The 17,867-nt window shown below is 35.8% G+C and overlaps 1 protein-coding gene across 5 annotated transcripts in view; it reads left to right on the top strand.

Moving 5' to 3' along the window:
* The window catches only part of TBL1X (transducin beta like 1 X-linked), a 298,339-nt gene extending 284,588 nt beyond the window's left edge, over positions 1 to 13,751 (top strand). For all 5 annotated transcript variants that reach the window (XM_081327457.1, XM_081327458.1, XM_081327455.1 and 2 more), the window contains 6 exons: positions 580 to 701; positions 2,816 to 2,890; positions 3,116 to 3,243; positions 4,285 to 4,450; positions 9,562 to 9,663; positions 11,120 to 13,751. In XM_081327457.1, coding sequence (XP_081183583.1) covers positions 580 to 701; positions 2,816 to 2,890; positions 3,116 to 3,243; positions 4,285 to 4,450; positions 9,562 to 9,663; positions 11,120 to 11,146 — 620 coding nt within the window. In that variant the 3' untranslated portion in view covers positions 11,147 to 13,751. The remainder of the gene's footprint in view (positions 1 to 579; positions 702 to 2,815; positions 2,891 to 3,115; positions 3,244 to 4,284; positions 4,451 to 9,561; positions 9,664 to 11,119) is intronic.
* Positions 13,752 to 17,867: the final 4,116 nt, after the last annotated feature.

The raw sequence follows: 17,867 nt of genomic DNA, 5'->3' as shown, positions 1-17,867 counted from the left end.
ATTATTATCTAATTTATTTTGATAAATTATGGGTTTCAGAAAGTATGCTTTGGGAATATTTTTAGGCTTGTTTGGAGTTTTTTTTCTACAGGTAGTCCTTAACTATGACTATGATGGACATAAATTGGGTCACCCAGCAGACTGACCCAATTTTACATTTTTTTTGCAATAGTTGTCAATGAACATCACAGTCATTAAGTGAACACTGCAGTTGTTAAATGAACCAATGATTCACTAGCAGTTTTGCTGAAAACCAGAAGTAAATGCTGGTTTTCAGCAAAACTGTCATAGAACACTTTAATGTATGTTATTTGTATGGCGATGTCATTAGAGTGGAAACTAGACCTGCTGCATGCTGTGGCATCAAAGCCTGGTACATAAGAGTTTTATTCTATTGTAAATAGTGGTCATATTAACAGAATAATGTTGGTCATATTATCAGAATAATGTTGGTCATACTATCAGAATAATAGTATAGTGTTAGGATGCTACGTGCAATTAAGTTAAATTAACAGTTGCAAAGGTAATTTGCTTCCTGGCTGAATTTTCTAATGGTCCCTTTCTGTCCTCCTTTCACAGCCCCAGCCCTGGACGTAGACTGGCAAAACAATACTACCTTTGCATCTTGCAGCACTGATATGTGCATACATGTATGCAGACTAGGCTGCGATCGTCCAGTCAAAACTTTTCAAGGCCACACGGTAAAATTAAGCAATAATCTTAACACATTGCAGTTAAAATAGACTTTATCAATATTTCAAGAATACTATATTCTAACATCAATAGCTTTCTAATTCATTTAGCTGGAAGGCATATATTGAATTTTGAGAATATATTTATGTGTTCATGCAAAATAGTAAGCATATTGCCTTGGGATGGGAGTTTCCTCATTCACAAATTAGCTGGCAAAGTGGTAATGTCTACTAAGAGGAAGCCAAGAAGGAAAGTTCCATTATTACCACAGCTGATTTTGCTTTCTTTCTACTTCAAAATTAGATAACATATTAGGGATTTTAGTCTTAAATTTAATCTTGTGTATTCTTGGCAGTAAATTCATTGACATTAATAAGAATATAGTGGAATTAATGTTTATTTGTTTTTATAGCTTTGCTTTAGAAAAATAGAAATGCATTCTTACATGAGGCAACTTCTAATTCCAATTTTTAATTTTCCATGCATCCCTGATGGCTATTTATTTATAAAACAGACAAAATATCCATGAAATGATAATGTGGTAATAATAATGCTTAAGATGTTAATTCTTTGACATTTAACTTCTATATTAACATCTCACAGAAAATTATGAACTCTGGAGTGATTATTACTTGCTTCCATTTGCAGTGGGAATGCATAAAATCTTGACATTTTAAAGGGATGTCTTGGACAAAATGATAATAACTAAGCAACATATTGAATTCTCTCTAAATTTAGACTTATAATGTTTAACAGAAGTAAAAAGTTGCAAAACAAGAAATGTACAGGGAATCCCCCAGGTACAAACATTATTTAGCGAGTTTTCACAAAAACAAATTAATTCAGAAAGGGTACTTACATTAGAAATTCAAAATTGCGACCAAAAAGAAGCCTTTGTAGCCATGTGACTTGGACTCAGTCTCTGCTGCAAAGGGCTACCATTTTAACTCTGACTTGCCTGGGCCATTCGGTGCTATGAGAAGCCGAAACGTTTTTTGTTTTTTGTTTATCCCTGGTCACATGGTCAAACAAGAGCAGAGTCAGCACCAGTTTTTGCTTTTGCTGCAATCTGCTACTGCCTGGGCTGAAGTGCTAGAATTACTTCTGTAAGTATTTTAAAATAATTTTTGTTACTCTATAGTGCTTACAAACAAACAGGAACTTTTTGGGAGCTGCTCTGCTTTTTAAGTGCTGTACTTTGCAAACTATTGTGTTTTTATTTTTGAGATTAGCATATATTACTGTAGTTTGTAGGTTTTAAATTTAAATTGCCTCCAGAAGTTGTGGGTGCCCCATCACTGGAAGCTTTTAAGAAGAGACTGGATAGGCATTTATCAGAAATACTGTACTCTCTTGTAAGAGCACTGGGTTAGACTACTAGATGACCTCAAGGTCCCTTCCATCTCTGTTACTATTGCAAGCCGAGAATTCTACAAATCTCTCCTCCATCTCCCTCTGGGTGCTTGGCTGGAGACTCTTAAGCTGGCAACTGGTGTTTTTTTTAAAGCACCGGCTCCACCCCCCCCCCTCCCTACCCTGAGGCAGCTGAAGACGCTTGAGTTGGCTAGCAGCAGTTGTGTTTTTTTAAAAAAAAATAACTAATGACTGCAAGCCCTGCTTGGAGGCAATTTAGTTCTTGAGCCAGCTCACCAGAAACAGCTGATCCGCAGCTGGTGGGAAACCCTCCCAGTTCAGTTACCAGGGCAGCTATTGGAGGAAATAGTAAGTCAGATCTTTGTTCATTTAACAACTCCTTTGATTTAATTAATGAATTTAATTTTAAAAATTTGTAAAATTGAGTCTGATTCATTTCACAAGTTTTTTTGACTTACAAGCCTAATGGCCAGGATCCATTAGGTTTGTACCTTGAGGACTACCTGTATTGTTTATCTGCTTATAACAACTTAATTGTTATCTACCAATGGAAAACTTTCGCTTGCAAAATGATTCAATAACATTCAGTCTATTGCCCTGTTTGAGAAACTTCTGAAAAGTTACATGTTTAAATAATGGAGTATTTTTACTTGATGTGCCAATAAATTCAGCTTAAGTAGCTTGCTTGTTTGTAAAAAGTACAACACTGTTTATGCACACTAATTTTAAACTAAAGCCTTTATTTCAGAATGAGGTCAATGCAATTAAATGGGATCCTTCTGGTATGCTTCTAGCATCCTGCTCAGATGATATGACGTTAAAGGTAATCTGAGGTCCTAGAATACGGTAGTATTTTCAACTTAAATTGAAGTTTATAAAATATTATTTGTAAAGTTTTCAAAGGATTTGCAATGTCTTTAAAGCCATCTGAAAATAGAAATTACCAGTCTTTTGTATGCTTTTTTTCATAGTGATCTGCATCATAGACGGAGAAAATATTTCTAAATATAGATTTTATTTATCTCCATTCAATTGATTCTTTATATAGATTTGGAGTATGAAACAAGACACTTGTGTACATGACCTTCAAGCACATAACAAAGAGATTTATACTATCAAATGGAGTCCAACAGGACCAGGTACCAGCAACCCAAACTGCAATATTATGTTGGCAAGGTAAAAGCAAAACAATGCAATGTCTTCCATTTTCATACCAAAACACTTGAAACACAGCTTCTCTTCACAGCTCCTTAGCATTCTGTACTCTCAGTTATATTTAACTAGGTGTTTACATATTTACAAAGTTATTGGTATTCTTCATAAAATATTAGAAGGAAAAGCATGTCTTGAAAAATGTTCCTTGCATTGTCAGCAATGGCAGAGGAGGAACAGAAAACTGTATTTTTGTGCTGAGCTCAGAATAAAGGGTTTCTTCCTCTAGTAGCCTATGTAATTCCTACAGTGTGCTACTTCATTCCTTTTTCTCCAACCCTACTTATTTATCTGTATTAAGTTTCATGGTCCACCTACATGCTATTTAGGATCAATGGCAATTTGCCTTGGCCAACTCGCCATGGCCAACTTGCCATGGGACAACTTGCCATGACCAACTCACCACAGGACAGGTCATTGCTGGACAAAGGTTACACTAATAACAAAGAAATGGTGGAATAGAATCATTGTTGAAAGGATGCAAAAGGAGGGACATAATGAAATGTGGTCAACAGAAATAAAAATATTTTTTATTTATTTTAAATAATTAAATAGAATTGTTAAATTGTTCTGCAGAGAGTTGTCCCATGGCAAGTTGGCTGTGGCCAGTTGTCCTGCAGCAAATTGTCTGTGGTGAGTTGGCTGTGGCAATTTTTTATTTATTTTAAATAATTAAATAGTTAAATTCTACCACAGAGAGTTGTCCCATAGCAAGTTGGCTGTGGCAAGTTGTCCCATTCCCTGCTATTTATGGTTACGTATGACTACTGAGCTAATATGGGGCTGTGACCCTGATATAGTCATTCAAGGAACTTGTTACATTGGGAAATCTCTATATCAGCAATGGAATGGGGAGATAAGCCCAAGCACGTATCTGCATAGGAAGGCAGAGAATATTGTATAAGATCAATAGGTTATTTTAATATTGATACTAATCTTTTTAACAACTTACATGAGCAATATCTATCCTCAATGAAAAAAAATGTTTTTATCTCTTTACTTCAGTGCTTCATTTGATTCTACTGTTCGGTTGTGGGATGTAGAAAGAGGTATCTGCACTCACACATTAACAAAACATCAAGAACCTGTCTACAGTGTAGCTTTTAGTCCTGATGGAAAATATTTAGCAAGTGGATCCTTCGACAAATGTGTTCATATATGGAATACCCAGGTATGGTAATTTTATATCACACCACTAAGATATAGGTTTAAATGTGCTCTTTAAATTGCAGGAATATCCTGCCACAAAAGGATATTCCTGTCACTAGTAGTTTTGTGTCTACCTGTAGGAGAAGGTGTGTATATAGTACACTGTAGATAGATCTTACTTATGTTGAATAGTAAAATGTATGACCAGGATTCCTATTCCAAAATGATTTTCAGCAATAAAGTTTTAAAATTTGTTTGAATCATACCCTTTAAAAATTATTAAGTCCTTTCCTTCAGCTTTATGTTTTCATTAATTGAAAGAGGTTATAAACAGTGTTCTTTCAATAGCTTAATTAGAAGTAGATAACTTAGTACTTTCCAGGTACTTTAGACCAGAGGTCCCCAACTTTTTGGGCACCAGGGACCAGTTCTATGGAGAGAGTTTTTTCCACACACCGGAGGGGGCGTGGTTTTGTGTGCTGCCTGCATCTCGCAGATGGGGCTTTGCTTGGTTGCTGGTTGCTGGTATGCCGCGGCCCGGTACTAATCCACGGACTGGGGATTGGGGACCCCTGCTTTAAAATCCAACTTCCATTAGATTCAGACTGTATAATATATACTATATGATGTAAAATAGCAACAGAATGTTATGTTTATAGTACAGAAACAAGTAACAATACTGATAGTTTGAAAATAAATTTAAAGGAAGTTTAATGGAAACCCTTAAACGTTCATCTTTAGTGTGTATGTCTTTCGCTGTGGTAGACTTCATGTTTTGAATTTAGTCCAAAAACTAACCTAATTTAATATTGTTGCCTTTTTTATCTGTCAAAAGGACTGTTCTTATGTTGATTATCAGTCAAATTCTCAAAGGCAACTTCGATGGTAATGAGGTTGGCTGCATTCCTTCCTAGGAATAGCAGTCTACACTCAAAATAAGTGAACTTAATTAAGAAATTGTATCAGTCCAGAAAAATTACTCAAAATACCAATGTGTTCTGAAACTTCCGGGTGGCTCTTCAGCGGCGAGGACAGTTGGATTCGACTGCCGGCCCTTCGATCCTGTTGAAGCAGCGGAATAGCTGACGATCAGCTGTTCCGCCGCTCAAAAACCCCTCTCCTCGGGCAAAGAGGGGAGGGGGAGCTTCCAGGTAGGGGTAGAGCTCCCCTAGTGGCCCAGAACATTTGTTCTGGGGCATGAAGGGTGAGAGCCCCCCCCGAAGCCTGGGAATGCTCCAGAACGAAGGACTCTTCTGCTTAGGCAGAACAAGACACTGAATCCACTCCTGCCGGATCTGATTGTCATCTTGAGTTATGGTAGCAGCAGAGCTGATGCAGGAGCAGTATAAATAGCAAGTACAAAGCTTTAACTCTGAAACTCAAACTCTCTTCCTACTCTAACGATTGTTTTAAAGAAGGGGAAGATGGCGCCTGACGGACTTTTTTTTCTATCAAGAAGTGAAAGTGTTTTTCTTCAAAGTAAAGTGACTGCTTGAACTGAGTGGGAATATGTAAAATGGACTATCAAACTTTAAAAGAGCTTGCTATAATTTGGAGGTGCTAAAAAGTTATTTTCAAGATTTGGTTATTTTACAGTTTAACTACAAAGTAATAAATGGACTAGAAAGTGAAAGTGTGTACTGAAAGTCATTAGTTGCAAAAATGGCTCCCAAACCACATAGACGTTTTTAAAAGTGCGGAGGCATTGCTTGTTCAGCAGTCTGGAATGCAGTCTTTGAAGTTACCCCCCGAAGCTGCTGCATCTGTATTGACTTTAAAAGATTTACAATATGCTTTAAACGATGCCTTAAAAATCCAGTCTGAAAAAATATTTGAGAAGGTGACAGAATTTATTGAAAAGGAATGCAAGGAAATAAGGGAGGATACTTTGATGGCACTTCAAGTGTTCTCAGGCTGTATTGAGAACCTGGATGAACGTGTGGAAGAAGTGAAACAAAATAATCTGATGCTGGAAGCTAAAATAGGTGAAGTGGAGAATAAAATGGAAAAACTTGAAGATGAAATGATGATAATGCAATATAGAGATATGGAATTCACCTTGAGGATCAGAGGTTTGAAAGAGAACCCGCAGGAGAATCTGGAAGAGACGTTGGTAGATGCTGTGGCGCCTATTTTGGGGTTTCAACCTGCAGATTTTCTTGGGAAGATAGATAAAGTATTTTGTGTTAATTCTTGGATTGCTAAACAAAGGAAACTGCCAAGGGATGTGGTTGTGTATTTTACAAAGAGAAAGATTAGAAATGAGATCATTCAAATCTCTTATAATAAAAGACTTAGAGTGGCTAATCAGGAGGTTTTGATTCTGAAAGAGATTCCTCCAAAAATTTTGAGAAAAAGGAAAGATTTTTTTCCTTCTGGCAGATGAATTAAAGAAACAACAGCTTCGGTCCAGGTGGGAGATACCAGTGGGGATTGTGGTGAATCATTCTGGAGAAAGATATTGCCTTAATACAGTAGCGAAGGAACGTGATTTTTATTCTAATGTATTGAAAGCAAGCTTACCGTCATCCTCAGAAGTTAAAAAAGGAAAGGAAAAAGGAGCGACTGTTACAAGGAATAGTTTCGGAAGCTGTGCAATCCTTGGTTTTATTTAAAGATCTTAAGATTCAAAGAATGACACGGGCTGCATCTAGATTCAAGGAATAACAATAATAATAACAGAGATTAAAGTCAAGTGTATGTAAGGAGGACATTGATAGAAACAAGATTTAGTAATGGAATTTGTTAAAGATAGTAGGATATTCAAGAATTAATAATGGTGGATATTTGGGGATGGTATTTACAGTAGATCTTAAAAATTAGTATGTATGTATTTAAATTGCTAGTCTAAATGTTGGAGATGTGGTTGTGATGATGCAATGTATTATTATGTATGATTGAATTGTACAAGATTACAATTTTAAAAGTTAAAGTAATTTAGTGGAATATGTAAGATTTTTAAGAAAAAGAAAAGGTTTTTCTTTTCTCTTTTTTTTCCTTTTTTCTTTGTATAACTATTTTTGTAGGGTACTATTATAGATTGTATTGTTATAGAAATTAAATTTAATAACTATAGTAGAATTTTTGATACTGTTATATTGGAAGAAGGCTGATTTGTTTATTATAGAAGAATGGATTTTGAAAGTTTTCAATTAGGTAGAAAAGGTAGAATTTGGAATATGTGAAGAATATTTGTAATGGAGATATATTGTGATGTTTAAAGAGAGTTAAAGCGTGATTGGATTTAAAGTGTAATTATAGTTTGTTAGTATATTTTAGATTAAGATTGTGAAAATAATACCCTGTATTCAGCTTTGGGAAGTGGGGGGGTTTGCGTGTGGGGGTGGTAGGGGTATTGGGTGGGTTAGGGTATGGGTTACGTGTAGGGGGGGATGGGGTTTATGCTTTTTTAAAAAAATGTACTTTAAAACTTTTTAAATTAAAAAAAAAGATGCTGTTGCTTTAAAAGTTAACTTTGGTGACTAGATCCCTTGAGCAGCAGCATTTTTTAGGTTTTTGGAAATTCCTGAAAAAATATATGTTACTTTAATTAGTGGTTTGGTCTTGCACACAGACACAAGGTTCAATTCACGTCTTACGAATCATTTAAGCACGTACGGTTCTTTTTTCCATGTACTCATCCAAATTATTAATTAAAAAATGGTGCAGGACAGTGTAAGGCCCTACAAAAAAAAATACCAATGTGTTCTGTTATAGATGCGACTCTCCCAATGTTGCTAAATTCTTGGCAAGCCTCAACATTTTTATACTGGCTGAAACTTTTATCAGTTGTAGTTTGGATCTCTTGGAATAGGGTCATATAAATTAGAGAGAAAATTACATTTTAAGAATAGTTTCATTCTTAGTTTTTTTTAATTTAGTTTTCAGTTTTATGTAGACTCCTTGTTATTCACCCAATATGTACCCTTAGTTAAAGGCCAAGTACCTTGTATAGTAAGTTAATAGTTAACAAATATCTGTGTTATCAAGATAATGATGAAAAATGACACTGCCATAGGTGTATACTATATGTCACCCAACCAAATAGAAAAAATAGATGAACTTTTTGCTAGTCAGTCATCTAAGGTATGTAAGGAAGTACATCACAACTGTAATGGGGGACTTAAACTACCCCAACATCAACAGGGAGACAAACTGCACCAAGTGAAAGATCAAACAGTTTCCTGACAAACTTAGCAGAAAACTTTGTCTCCCCAAAAATAGAGAAGGGAACTAGGGGGTCAGCCATAATGGACTTAATTCTCATTAACAGAGATGAAATGATAGAAGGTGTTGAAGCTATAAGAACCTTGGGGATGAGTGATCATGCAATATTGTAACTCAATATTATGCAAACACAAGCATTAGAACAAAGTCAGACTATAGTTTTGAATTTTAAGACAGCTGATTTCAATTAACATAGAGAGAACTTTGGAAGATTCTATGGATGAGAATCCTCAAGGGGAAAGCAACCCAAGAAGCTTGGGGAATTTTGAAAAGTGAGATTATAAAAGCCCAGTCTAGCACAATTCCAATGAAGAAGAAAAATAAAAGCTCTCAAAGGAAACCAGCTGCACAAAGAACTCTGATAAATGGAAAGACAAAAAGAACAAGTATAAAAAGTGGAAAGAGGGGCACATAATTATGGCACAATAACAGCAAATAGCCCAAGCCTGCAAAGATGAAGTCAGGAAAGCTAAGACTCAAATTGAGCTAAGGCTTGCAACAAAAGTAAAAAAAATAACACAAAAAAAGTTGCTTTTAGCATGTAAAAAAACTAGAAAAAAGCCAAGGAAATGATTGGTCCATTAATGGGAGAAAATGGTAACAAGGTGACGAGCAACAGGGAAAAAGCAGAACTGCTTAACTCATTTTTTTTTTTTGCATCTGTCTTTACACAAAAGAAAAAAACAGTCCAACCTTCTTCAAAAGATTAATGGCATAAAGATATAGTTATCCATTTGGAACATGGATGTGCCAATGGAAATGATCGAGTTATTGCTTCATAATCTATAGGCAAAACTAATGCAAGCATTATTTACAGAAATGTATGTGTTATGATATCAGTATTGAAATTATAAACAAAATGGTATATGTGTGTCCCCTGAATGAAGGTGTTCTATTTATTCATAGAGTGGGACTCTAGTACATAGCTACAGAGGCACTGGTGGAATATTTGAAGTCTGCTGGAATGCTAGAGGAAACAAAGTGGGAGCCAGTGCTTCAGATGGATCGGTATGGTTTCTTCAGTTTTGGGTGTTTTTTTAGTTATCCATAAATCAGTGCATTTCAACACTGCAAGTGTTTCTTTCTATGATGCATTAGTGATCTCTGCTAAAAGGCATAATCCAGACCAATTTATTCAGATAAGTTGGGAGTAAAATATAGTTCTAAGATAAGGAAACAAGAAACCAAAAATCTCAGCCTAAATAGAATCGTTAAATGTGGAACAGGTGTCCCCAACATTAATAGATAGCCAAGAATTCTTTGCCTTGAAAAGACAGGGGAGAAAGGTCTGAGGTTTAAATCCTGGCTGTGTAGGCTTTGGGGAAAGTTTGTATTAAACTTTGCTCTCAGGAGTGGCTGGCTGGGTAGGGAGGGGAAAATTGGTTCTTTGGGCCAGATATTTTTTTTTCTTTTCTGGGGGTATTTGTCAACAGCAACAGAAAGTGAGAGTGAGGAAGAAGGAGAGAAAAGGACAGGAGAGGGAGCACACTTTGTCACTCTTTTACTCTTGGGCTCCCTCTTGTTCTGCCATGCATTTCCTGCTGACCAGGCTAGAACGCATGTGGGGGGCTTTGCACCATGCAGCATCAGTGGCTAAGTTTTGGAAAAAGCAACTCACCCCAAACTGTTTCTTTGCTGGGAGATGAGGCTCCTTTGGAAACTTATTCCAGCAAATTCCCCTCATTGCTAAGCAGTCAAATGTGTAGAGCAGGCATGTCAAACTTGTGACGTTGCGTGACGTATTGCAATGCCGGCAATGGGGAGGGCGCAGTTTCATCATGATGCATCCAGCCCGTGGGCCGGCAGTTTGACATGCCAGGCATAGAGGTTTAGTATGCTTGGATTTTGGCAAGAAGGATTTTCAGTGCCAGAGCGGGGAGGCAGCAGTAAAGTATGGCTCTGGGCAAGGCCTGGAAAGCCTAGTGTAGGCCGCGCATAAGTCTCACTTCTGGTGCTGAAAATTCTCACTGCTAAAATCCAAGTGGAAAGCATTGACTTTCTAGGGAAGCTGGCAGGGAAGAATGCAAATGGCAATCACATGACTGGGATGCTTGACAATCTGTGGTAAACAGTATTTTGTGATGAATGGAAGTGTTTTACAGACTATAAAGCACTGTTCCAATACCATCTTAATTTTGAACAGTTGTTAAGGTACCAATCATAAGTCAAGAACTACCTATAATGGCCAAGTTCAAATAAAGATATTTCTTGTTTTCATTGTATGCTTTTGTACCACTGCAAAATTTGAGTAAGGATTTGATTTTAGGCTATCCTTACTCTTTAGCTAGCCTTTCTTTTATCTGAGTCTTTGCAATAGTTAGAATTTAAAACTGAATGATTATGAACATTTTATGAAAATGCAAGTATGCTCTTGTTCATTATTCTGATAGAATTATATACAATTGAAATATCACAACTTATTAAGAGTTTATTTGGTGCATAATACCCTTTTTCTGTGTTCCAGGTGTGTGTTCTAGACCTGCGAAAGTAAATATATTAGAAGAAACTACAAATGAACCAGCATTCAATGTGGAGGTAGAAGCACTCTTCAAACGTACTTTTAACATCTCTAGAATGGCAAAAACTGGGGGAAACAAACAGAAGCAGAACTAAACAAATAATGCATTTCTCCCAGGCAAAAGAAGCTTGCAATGTTTTGTCCATCAACCTTCACCAAGGTTTTAAAACAGAATCGTTTAGGGAGGCGGGATTTGTCCACTATGAACCTACAGCCTTTGGAGGCAAGCAACAAGGTGACCATCAAAAGCTAAATCTGCTGTTTGCTGGGGTCAAATCACTGAGATCTCATTATGACAGTTGCTAAAAAGAAGAAGAAAAGCTGTGCCAAAACCAATAACAAAAGGAAAACAAAATCTATGAAGCAAAATGCTTTGATAAACCAAATGGGAAAAAATCTCTATATGGTATTGCATTGTTTTTCTGTCTAGTTTGGACACTACAATTGCTCTCCCAAAGGACATTCAAAAACCAGTTTGTATTGATGATACATTCAAATTTGTAATCTCAACACTTTGTATTTTCTAGACTACTGTTATTTGTTCAGTGATTTTTTTCTTATCAGCTGGAATGTTACAGCCTTGACAATAACAGGCATAGGTTCAAACTGAATGTCTTTCTTTCTTTCTTTCTTTCTTTCTTTCTTTCTCTTTCTTTTCTTCACCAACTTTTTGCTTTGTCTTTTCCATTTGTGCCTAGTTAATGCAGAGAGCAGATGTGCATCATTAGTGACTGCTTCTGTTTTCCTTTTCTTCTCTCCCCCTCCCATCTTTTCCTCTTTTCTTTATCCTCTGATTCTGCTACTTCTTGAAATGTTTCCATGCTTCAGATATTGAAATCTGAAGAGCACTTTCAATAAATTGTGTATTAAGTGCTTTAGGTTCCAGGAAAGCTTTTTACAAAAGAAAGTTTACTTTTTTAAAAAAGAAACAGCCCTGTGTATTTTTGGAATAAGAAATAAAAGTCTTGGTATTTTTATGTTAAAATACAATTTTAGAAACTTAAAATATCTAACGTGGAGTGTATTGTGTTCCATCATTTTAAAGAACAATTCAGATGAATCCCTATTTAAAGATGTAGTATCTTTTCTAATCTTCATGAAAGGCAGTTTGCTAAAGAACAGTTTTGCCTATAGTTATTTTAAAAAAGATTCTTTAAATTAATCATACAAGTGGTAAAATATTCCATGGCATAAATTCATTAGCAGATGTTATAACTTGAGAGAATATTAAAACATATTTTCAGAATTATAAACTTCAAAACATAGTTCGGATTTTTAAAAAAAAATCATGACTTTTTAAAGGAAAAATATTAACATTGGTGTACCGTAATTCTGCTTTTAAATATAATTTTGACTTTATTTGAAGTTATGAAAGAATTAATCTTAACATTTCATATTATATTGAAATACTATTTATTTACAAATTATGCTAGAGATATTTGACAGATAGAACAGATTTCATGATTTTTATTTTTATTTTTCAAATAGTATTTCACCCCATTAAACTCAATGAAATTCACTTCTAACTAGACATGAATAATATTGCTGTTTAAGACAATATTTTAATTTTGGCTTCAAATCAACAATAACTGGATAGTGAGGCATATAAATATAATAAACAAACTACAGATAGTCCTTTAATTACAATCACAATTGGGACTAGAATTTCCATTGCAAAGCAAGAAGGTTGTTAAGTAAGTTGTGCCTAATAATATATATTTGCCACAGTTGTTAAGTGAAACATTGCACGTGTTAAGTAAATTATATGGCCATTAAGTGAATCTGTCTTTCCCCATTGACTTTGCTTGTCAGAAGACAGTTGACCCTGAGACAGTGCAATCCTACATGCCAGTTGTCAAGCAGCTGAAGTGGGGTTGCTATGATAGCTGTAAGTGCAAGGAAGTAAGTTACTTTTTTCAGTGCCATTGTAACTTTGAACGGTTGCTAAATGTATTATAATATCAAAATGATAGAACATTATTACATCCTCCCCATAACCAATTCTGGAATAAAATTCTGGACATTCTATTTGAATTTAGACTTAATTGAGATACATGTGAACTAATGGAATACTACATTTTTAATATGGTAAACAGGGTTCCTGTATGGAGAATCAAAATGCCTAATATTCCTAGAGTTTCACAAAGATTTTTTTCTTAATATAAGCAATTGCATTTTTTTAAATTTTAAAACGAACTATGTAATTTTGGGCCTGAGTGATATGTACTTTTTCATTTTTAGAGCTTTGTTTCCCTTGTTTCTCTTTCTTTCCTTCCTCTCCAAATTATATTTTCAGCCATTCACTGATAGTCTAAATTTTGGCTTCTGAAGGGTTATTGTCTGTGTCAGACTTGAAGCCAGGCTTGGTTCTCATTTCAGCATTTCACAGATTCTATTCAAACATCTCCCCTTTGCCCATTTTCTCTCTATACCCATCCCCTCTTACACAGATACACACACACAAATTACACTCACTCTCTTTCAGCAAATCACCCTGTGTGTTGTAATTCATTTGTTCAAGAAGAAAATCAAGAGATCGTGTTCAGTGTCTTGAATAAATTGCTATATTTTGATATTAGAACAATTTTGTATGAGTTATTCATTCCTTGTAGGCTATCAGCATTTTCTTTTTGTCTTCAGTTCTTATGATTTTCATATTACTAAGATCTCATGTTGAAAAATTGTGTAGTTTTCTTTGCTAGATACAGAAACATTGTGTGTTTTAGTCACTAAAAATCCTTAAGTACAGTATATGTTACATATATACAGTAATACTTCTAAAAATTTATGAGGCAGTATCAATCTACTCATCTTTTCAGAATTAAAGTCTAGAAAAGTATAGAATAGTTTTACTATTTTAAATCTGGATGCCTGTATTCTACATAAATTGTCAGATCCTATGTTCGTACTGTGTGATCAAAGCAACTGAAAAATAGTTCTTATGCCGTTCTTTTTTTTTCCAAGAGGAAAAACATTACTTTATTAGAATTGCATAACTAAAAATACAGCTAAATTATTCAAAGTTCCTTAATGGAATTTACAGTGAGGGTGAAGGTTTGTTCTCCGAGCTTGTGGGTTGGTTTCCAAATGTTCTGTTACCAGCATCATTTAAGGGATGTCTGTGTCAGTGCTGTTCAAGGGCTTCAGGTGTGGGTGTGTCAGCTGAGGGTCTTGTGATGGACGGTGTGAGGCATCAGAATCTTGTGATTGGGAAGTCACTTCAAGTCAGGGTCATTGGAGGGTGTGAGTCATCAATGAAGCTTTTGATGGGTCTTGTAATGGGGAGATTACATCAGGTCAGGATCACTGGAAGGTGAGCTGTTGCGGGGGGAAAGGGGGCTTGCATGGGTTGCTTGAGGGTTGGTGCTATCTCTGGTTGACTGTGGTCGATTTGGATTCTGAGGGGGTTCATCGACTGGTTGTAGATCAATGTTTTTACAATTTTTAATAGCAGTGTTTATAATGATTAAAAAGAAAAACTACTGTGGCATTTCCTCAGAAATAGCTGCCAAGACTGTTTTTGGTTTTTGTCCTCAAGTGCTATGTATTTATAGTCTCCAGATAACAGGTAAATCTTTTTAATATATTTTATGAATATTCCATAAACAAAGTAAACTAAAGAAGTAAAACATTGGTATGTGGCAAGATTATGCTTCTGGTCATTTTCTATTTATTTTTATTAGATCTTAGCTAGAGTGTTTAGAATTATTTTAAGCATCTTATCCGACATGGATGTGTGGAAAAAAGAAAGGAAGAAAGGAATGCACATTGAAGCAAAAGAAAAAGTTCTGTGGAGATGGAGTAGTGGTGGTTTATCCCTCATTAAAATAAAGCAAATTGTAATCAATGCATTCAAATGAGTAAGATGTTTCCAGGCCTGGATATGCCTTAAAAATGATTTGAATAAATGTTTCAGTCTTTGTGTTACTTCAATATCTCTATTGTTGAAGCACCCTGACTTTTTATAGGCTGAAAAAAAGATGCAATTGTGTTTGAACAATTGCATCATTTTTTTCAGCCTATAAAAAGTCCATTATGGCATCTCTTTTTCAGGTTTGTGCAGAAGCCTTGAGAAAACTCAGGATGCTTTAAATCAGGGGTGTCAAACTAGCAGCCCGCGGGCCAGATACATCATGCTGAAACTGCGCCCACCCCATTGCCAGCAATGGAAAAAAAAGTCACGATACGTTGCGACACGTCATGTGACATTGCAAGTTTGACACCCCTGCTTTAAATAAACATCCAAGAAATGTGTTTCTATGAAATGCAAAATGTCATTTTCAAAGTGTGCATCACCTATATTTTCTGCCTCAAAGTTGCAGGAAGAATCATAAGCAATCAACATTTTAATAGAGGAAGGCTAACAACCTATTCTCCATAGCTTAATTTAAATGTTTTGTGCACATTATTTAGTATAAAACCAAATAATGGGTTATACTTGAAATGCAGAGTTCAGTTGGACTAGAAACAGTATCAAACATAACAAAGAAGAAAGAACTTTTATTAAGTTCAGAGAAATGTAGAATGCCCACATCTGTTATTTTTTAATGGGGAAAACTGTATTAGAGCAAGAATATTATTTTTTGTTCTAATTTATAACATTGTATTGGATTATAAAATAAAATACAAAAACAAATAGTAGGACCCAGTGGGGAGGGAAAAGGGAAAGAAAAGTGCGGGGGAGAAGGGAAAAAGAAAAGAAAAAGCACTGATTTCCAACTTCCTCTGTTGCAGTAGAATAATGCATTAACATCAAAGCTCCATTTTTTACTTTTCCAAAGTTGTATAAACTAGCCATTTCTATAACAACAAATCAATCTAATCAGTAAAACCCAAAATCAAAGTTTCCTTTTTTTCCACCTTAAGCACAAAATCCAGATGCAGTCTCCATGTGAAACAAAAGTACTTATATTCTTTTCTTTAATCAAAACAGTCAATTTAGCCATCTCTGCCAATTCCATCAGCTTCTGTAGCCATTCATCCAAAGTAGGAATTATAACATCCTTTCATTTATGTGCATACAATAGTCTTGCTTCCATTGACATATATAAGATCAAAGTTCCAAAAAAAATTTCTACCTCTTTTTCCATTATGCCCAGAAGAAAAAATTCTGATTTCATCTTTACTTTAAGAATTTTCTGTATTAAGATATGAATCCTAGTCCAATATATCTTTGCTTTATTGCATGTCCACCATAAGTGATAAAAGATCCCTTCTTTACACATACATTTCCAACATTATTTTGAAATATCTTTATACATTCTAGATAATTTACGGTATCTGGTGTTAAATACCAATGGTACATCATCTTATAAAAAATTTCTTTAAATTATAATTCAGTGTAAATTTTAGGCTTTTCATCCACATATTCTCCCATTGTTCCAGCATCACATTATATCCAAAATTCCTTGCCCACTGAATAATACAGAGTTTTACATTTCACTTTCCAAATTTAATTTCAATAACATTTTATAAACTTTAGCAATAATATGTTTGTCACTACCACATAATAAAATTTCCAATTCATTTTCAATGAAGTCAAACCCATAACTTTTTTATTTAGTTTAAATCTTTCAATTGTTGATATATAAACCAATGACAAACATAGCCCTTTGATTCTAACTCTTCCCTCATCTTGAGGGTAACCAGTTGAAAAGTATCATTTTACCATAAGTCCACCAGTCCAGCTTCACGACCATTTCTTTTCTGGAAAAAACTTCCTGCAGAGGCACCCAAAGAGGCAACTTTTTAGAGAATCTTGTTTTGTATTTATTCCAAACTCTTAGTATGACACATCTAACAAAGTGATTGTTAAAATCCACATTGACTTTAACTTTATGATACCATAGATCAGGGCTTTTCCACTGGTGATACACATACCACCGGTGGTAGATTGGCACCTGGCAGGTGGTACGCTACGCTGCCCAGCCTAGCCAAGTGTAGCAGGGGAGAGAATGAGCCAAAGTGGTGCAGCACAGGACTTGCTGTGAGGGAGTCCTCAGGAGCTTCAGGGCTGCTGAGCCTAGACAAAGGCCCCAGAATTGGCACTTCCAGCACACCTGGAAGAGAAAGGAGGAGGAAGGTGGAGACAGGAGAGGCTATAAAAGGAGACAGTTTTGGCAGGAGAAGGGAGAGAAAAAAAAGGCGCAGCCTTGGGAGGAGGAGTCAGCTAGATCTGACTGAAGAGAAAAGAAAGAGGAGGAGGGAGAGAGGAGAGGAGATAAAACAGACTGGTTGGGAGCCAATCTAAAACTTGGGCAGCCATCCATGCTAGGCGTGCACACAGATGGCAGTGAAAACAGGCAAGAAACACAGCTGAGAAAGGGCTGCCCTTTGCGAGGAATGAAGAAAGGCACCATCAGCTGGAGGTGAGGCACGGAGGGAGGGAGGAAGGAAGGAAGGAGATGGCAATGAGAAAGAGGGAGGTAGAGAGCAGGAGGGAGGGAAATGGAAAGGAAGGAAGTGTTGGAAGAAAAAGCTGGGGGGTTGTTTTCCAGCCGGGAGGCTATACTTTTAAGAGAAAAGACAAAAAATGAAGCGCCATCGTTTGAAATAGACGAGAGGAAGCTGGCTGCTTGAGAGGTGATGTTTATTGTCAGAAACAAAGTACCATTTCAGCAGTTTGGTTCTGGGTCAGCTGAACAACAAACCAGGAGAGTGGAAGGATTCTTATATGATTTTGTGACTGAAATTC

Source organism: Vipera berus (genome assembly GCF_964194415.1).
Source record: "Vipera berus genome assembly, chromosome: 4".
NCBI classification, from domain to species: Eukaryota; Metazoa; Chordata; class Lepidosauria; order Squamata; family Viperidae; genus Vipera; species Vipera berus.
The sequence above is the reverse complement of the archived record's forward strand: the minus strand, read 5'-3'. Positions and strand labels throughout refer to the sequence as shown.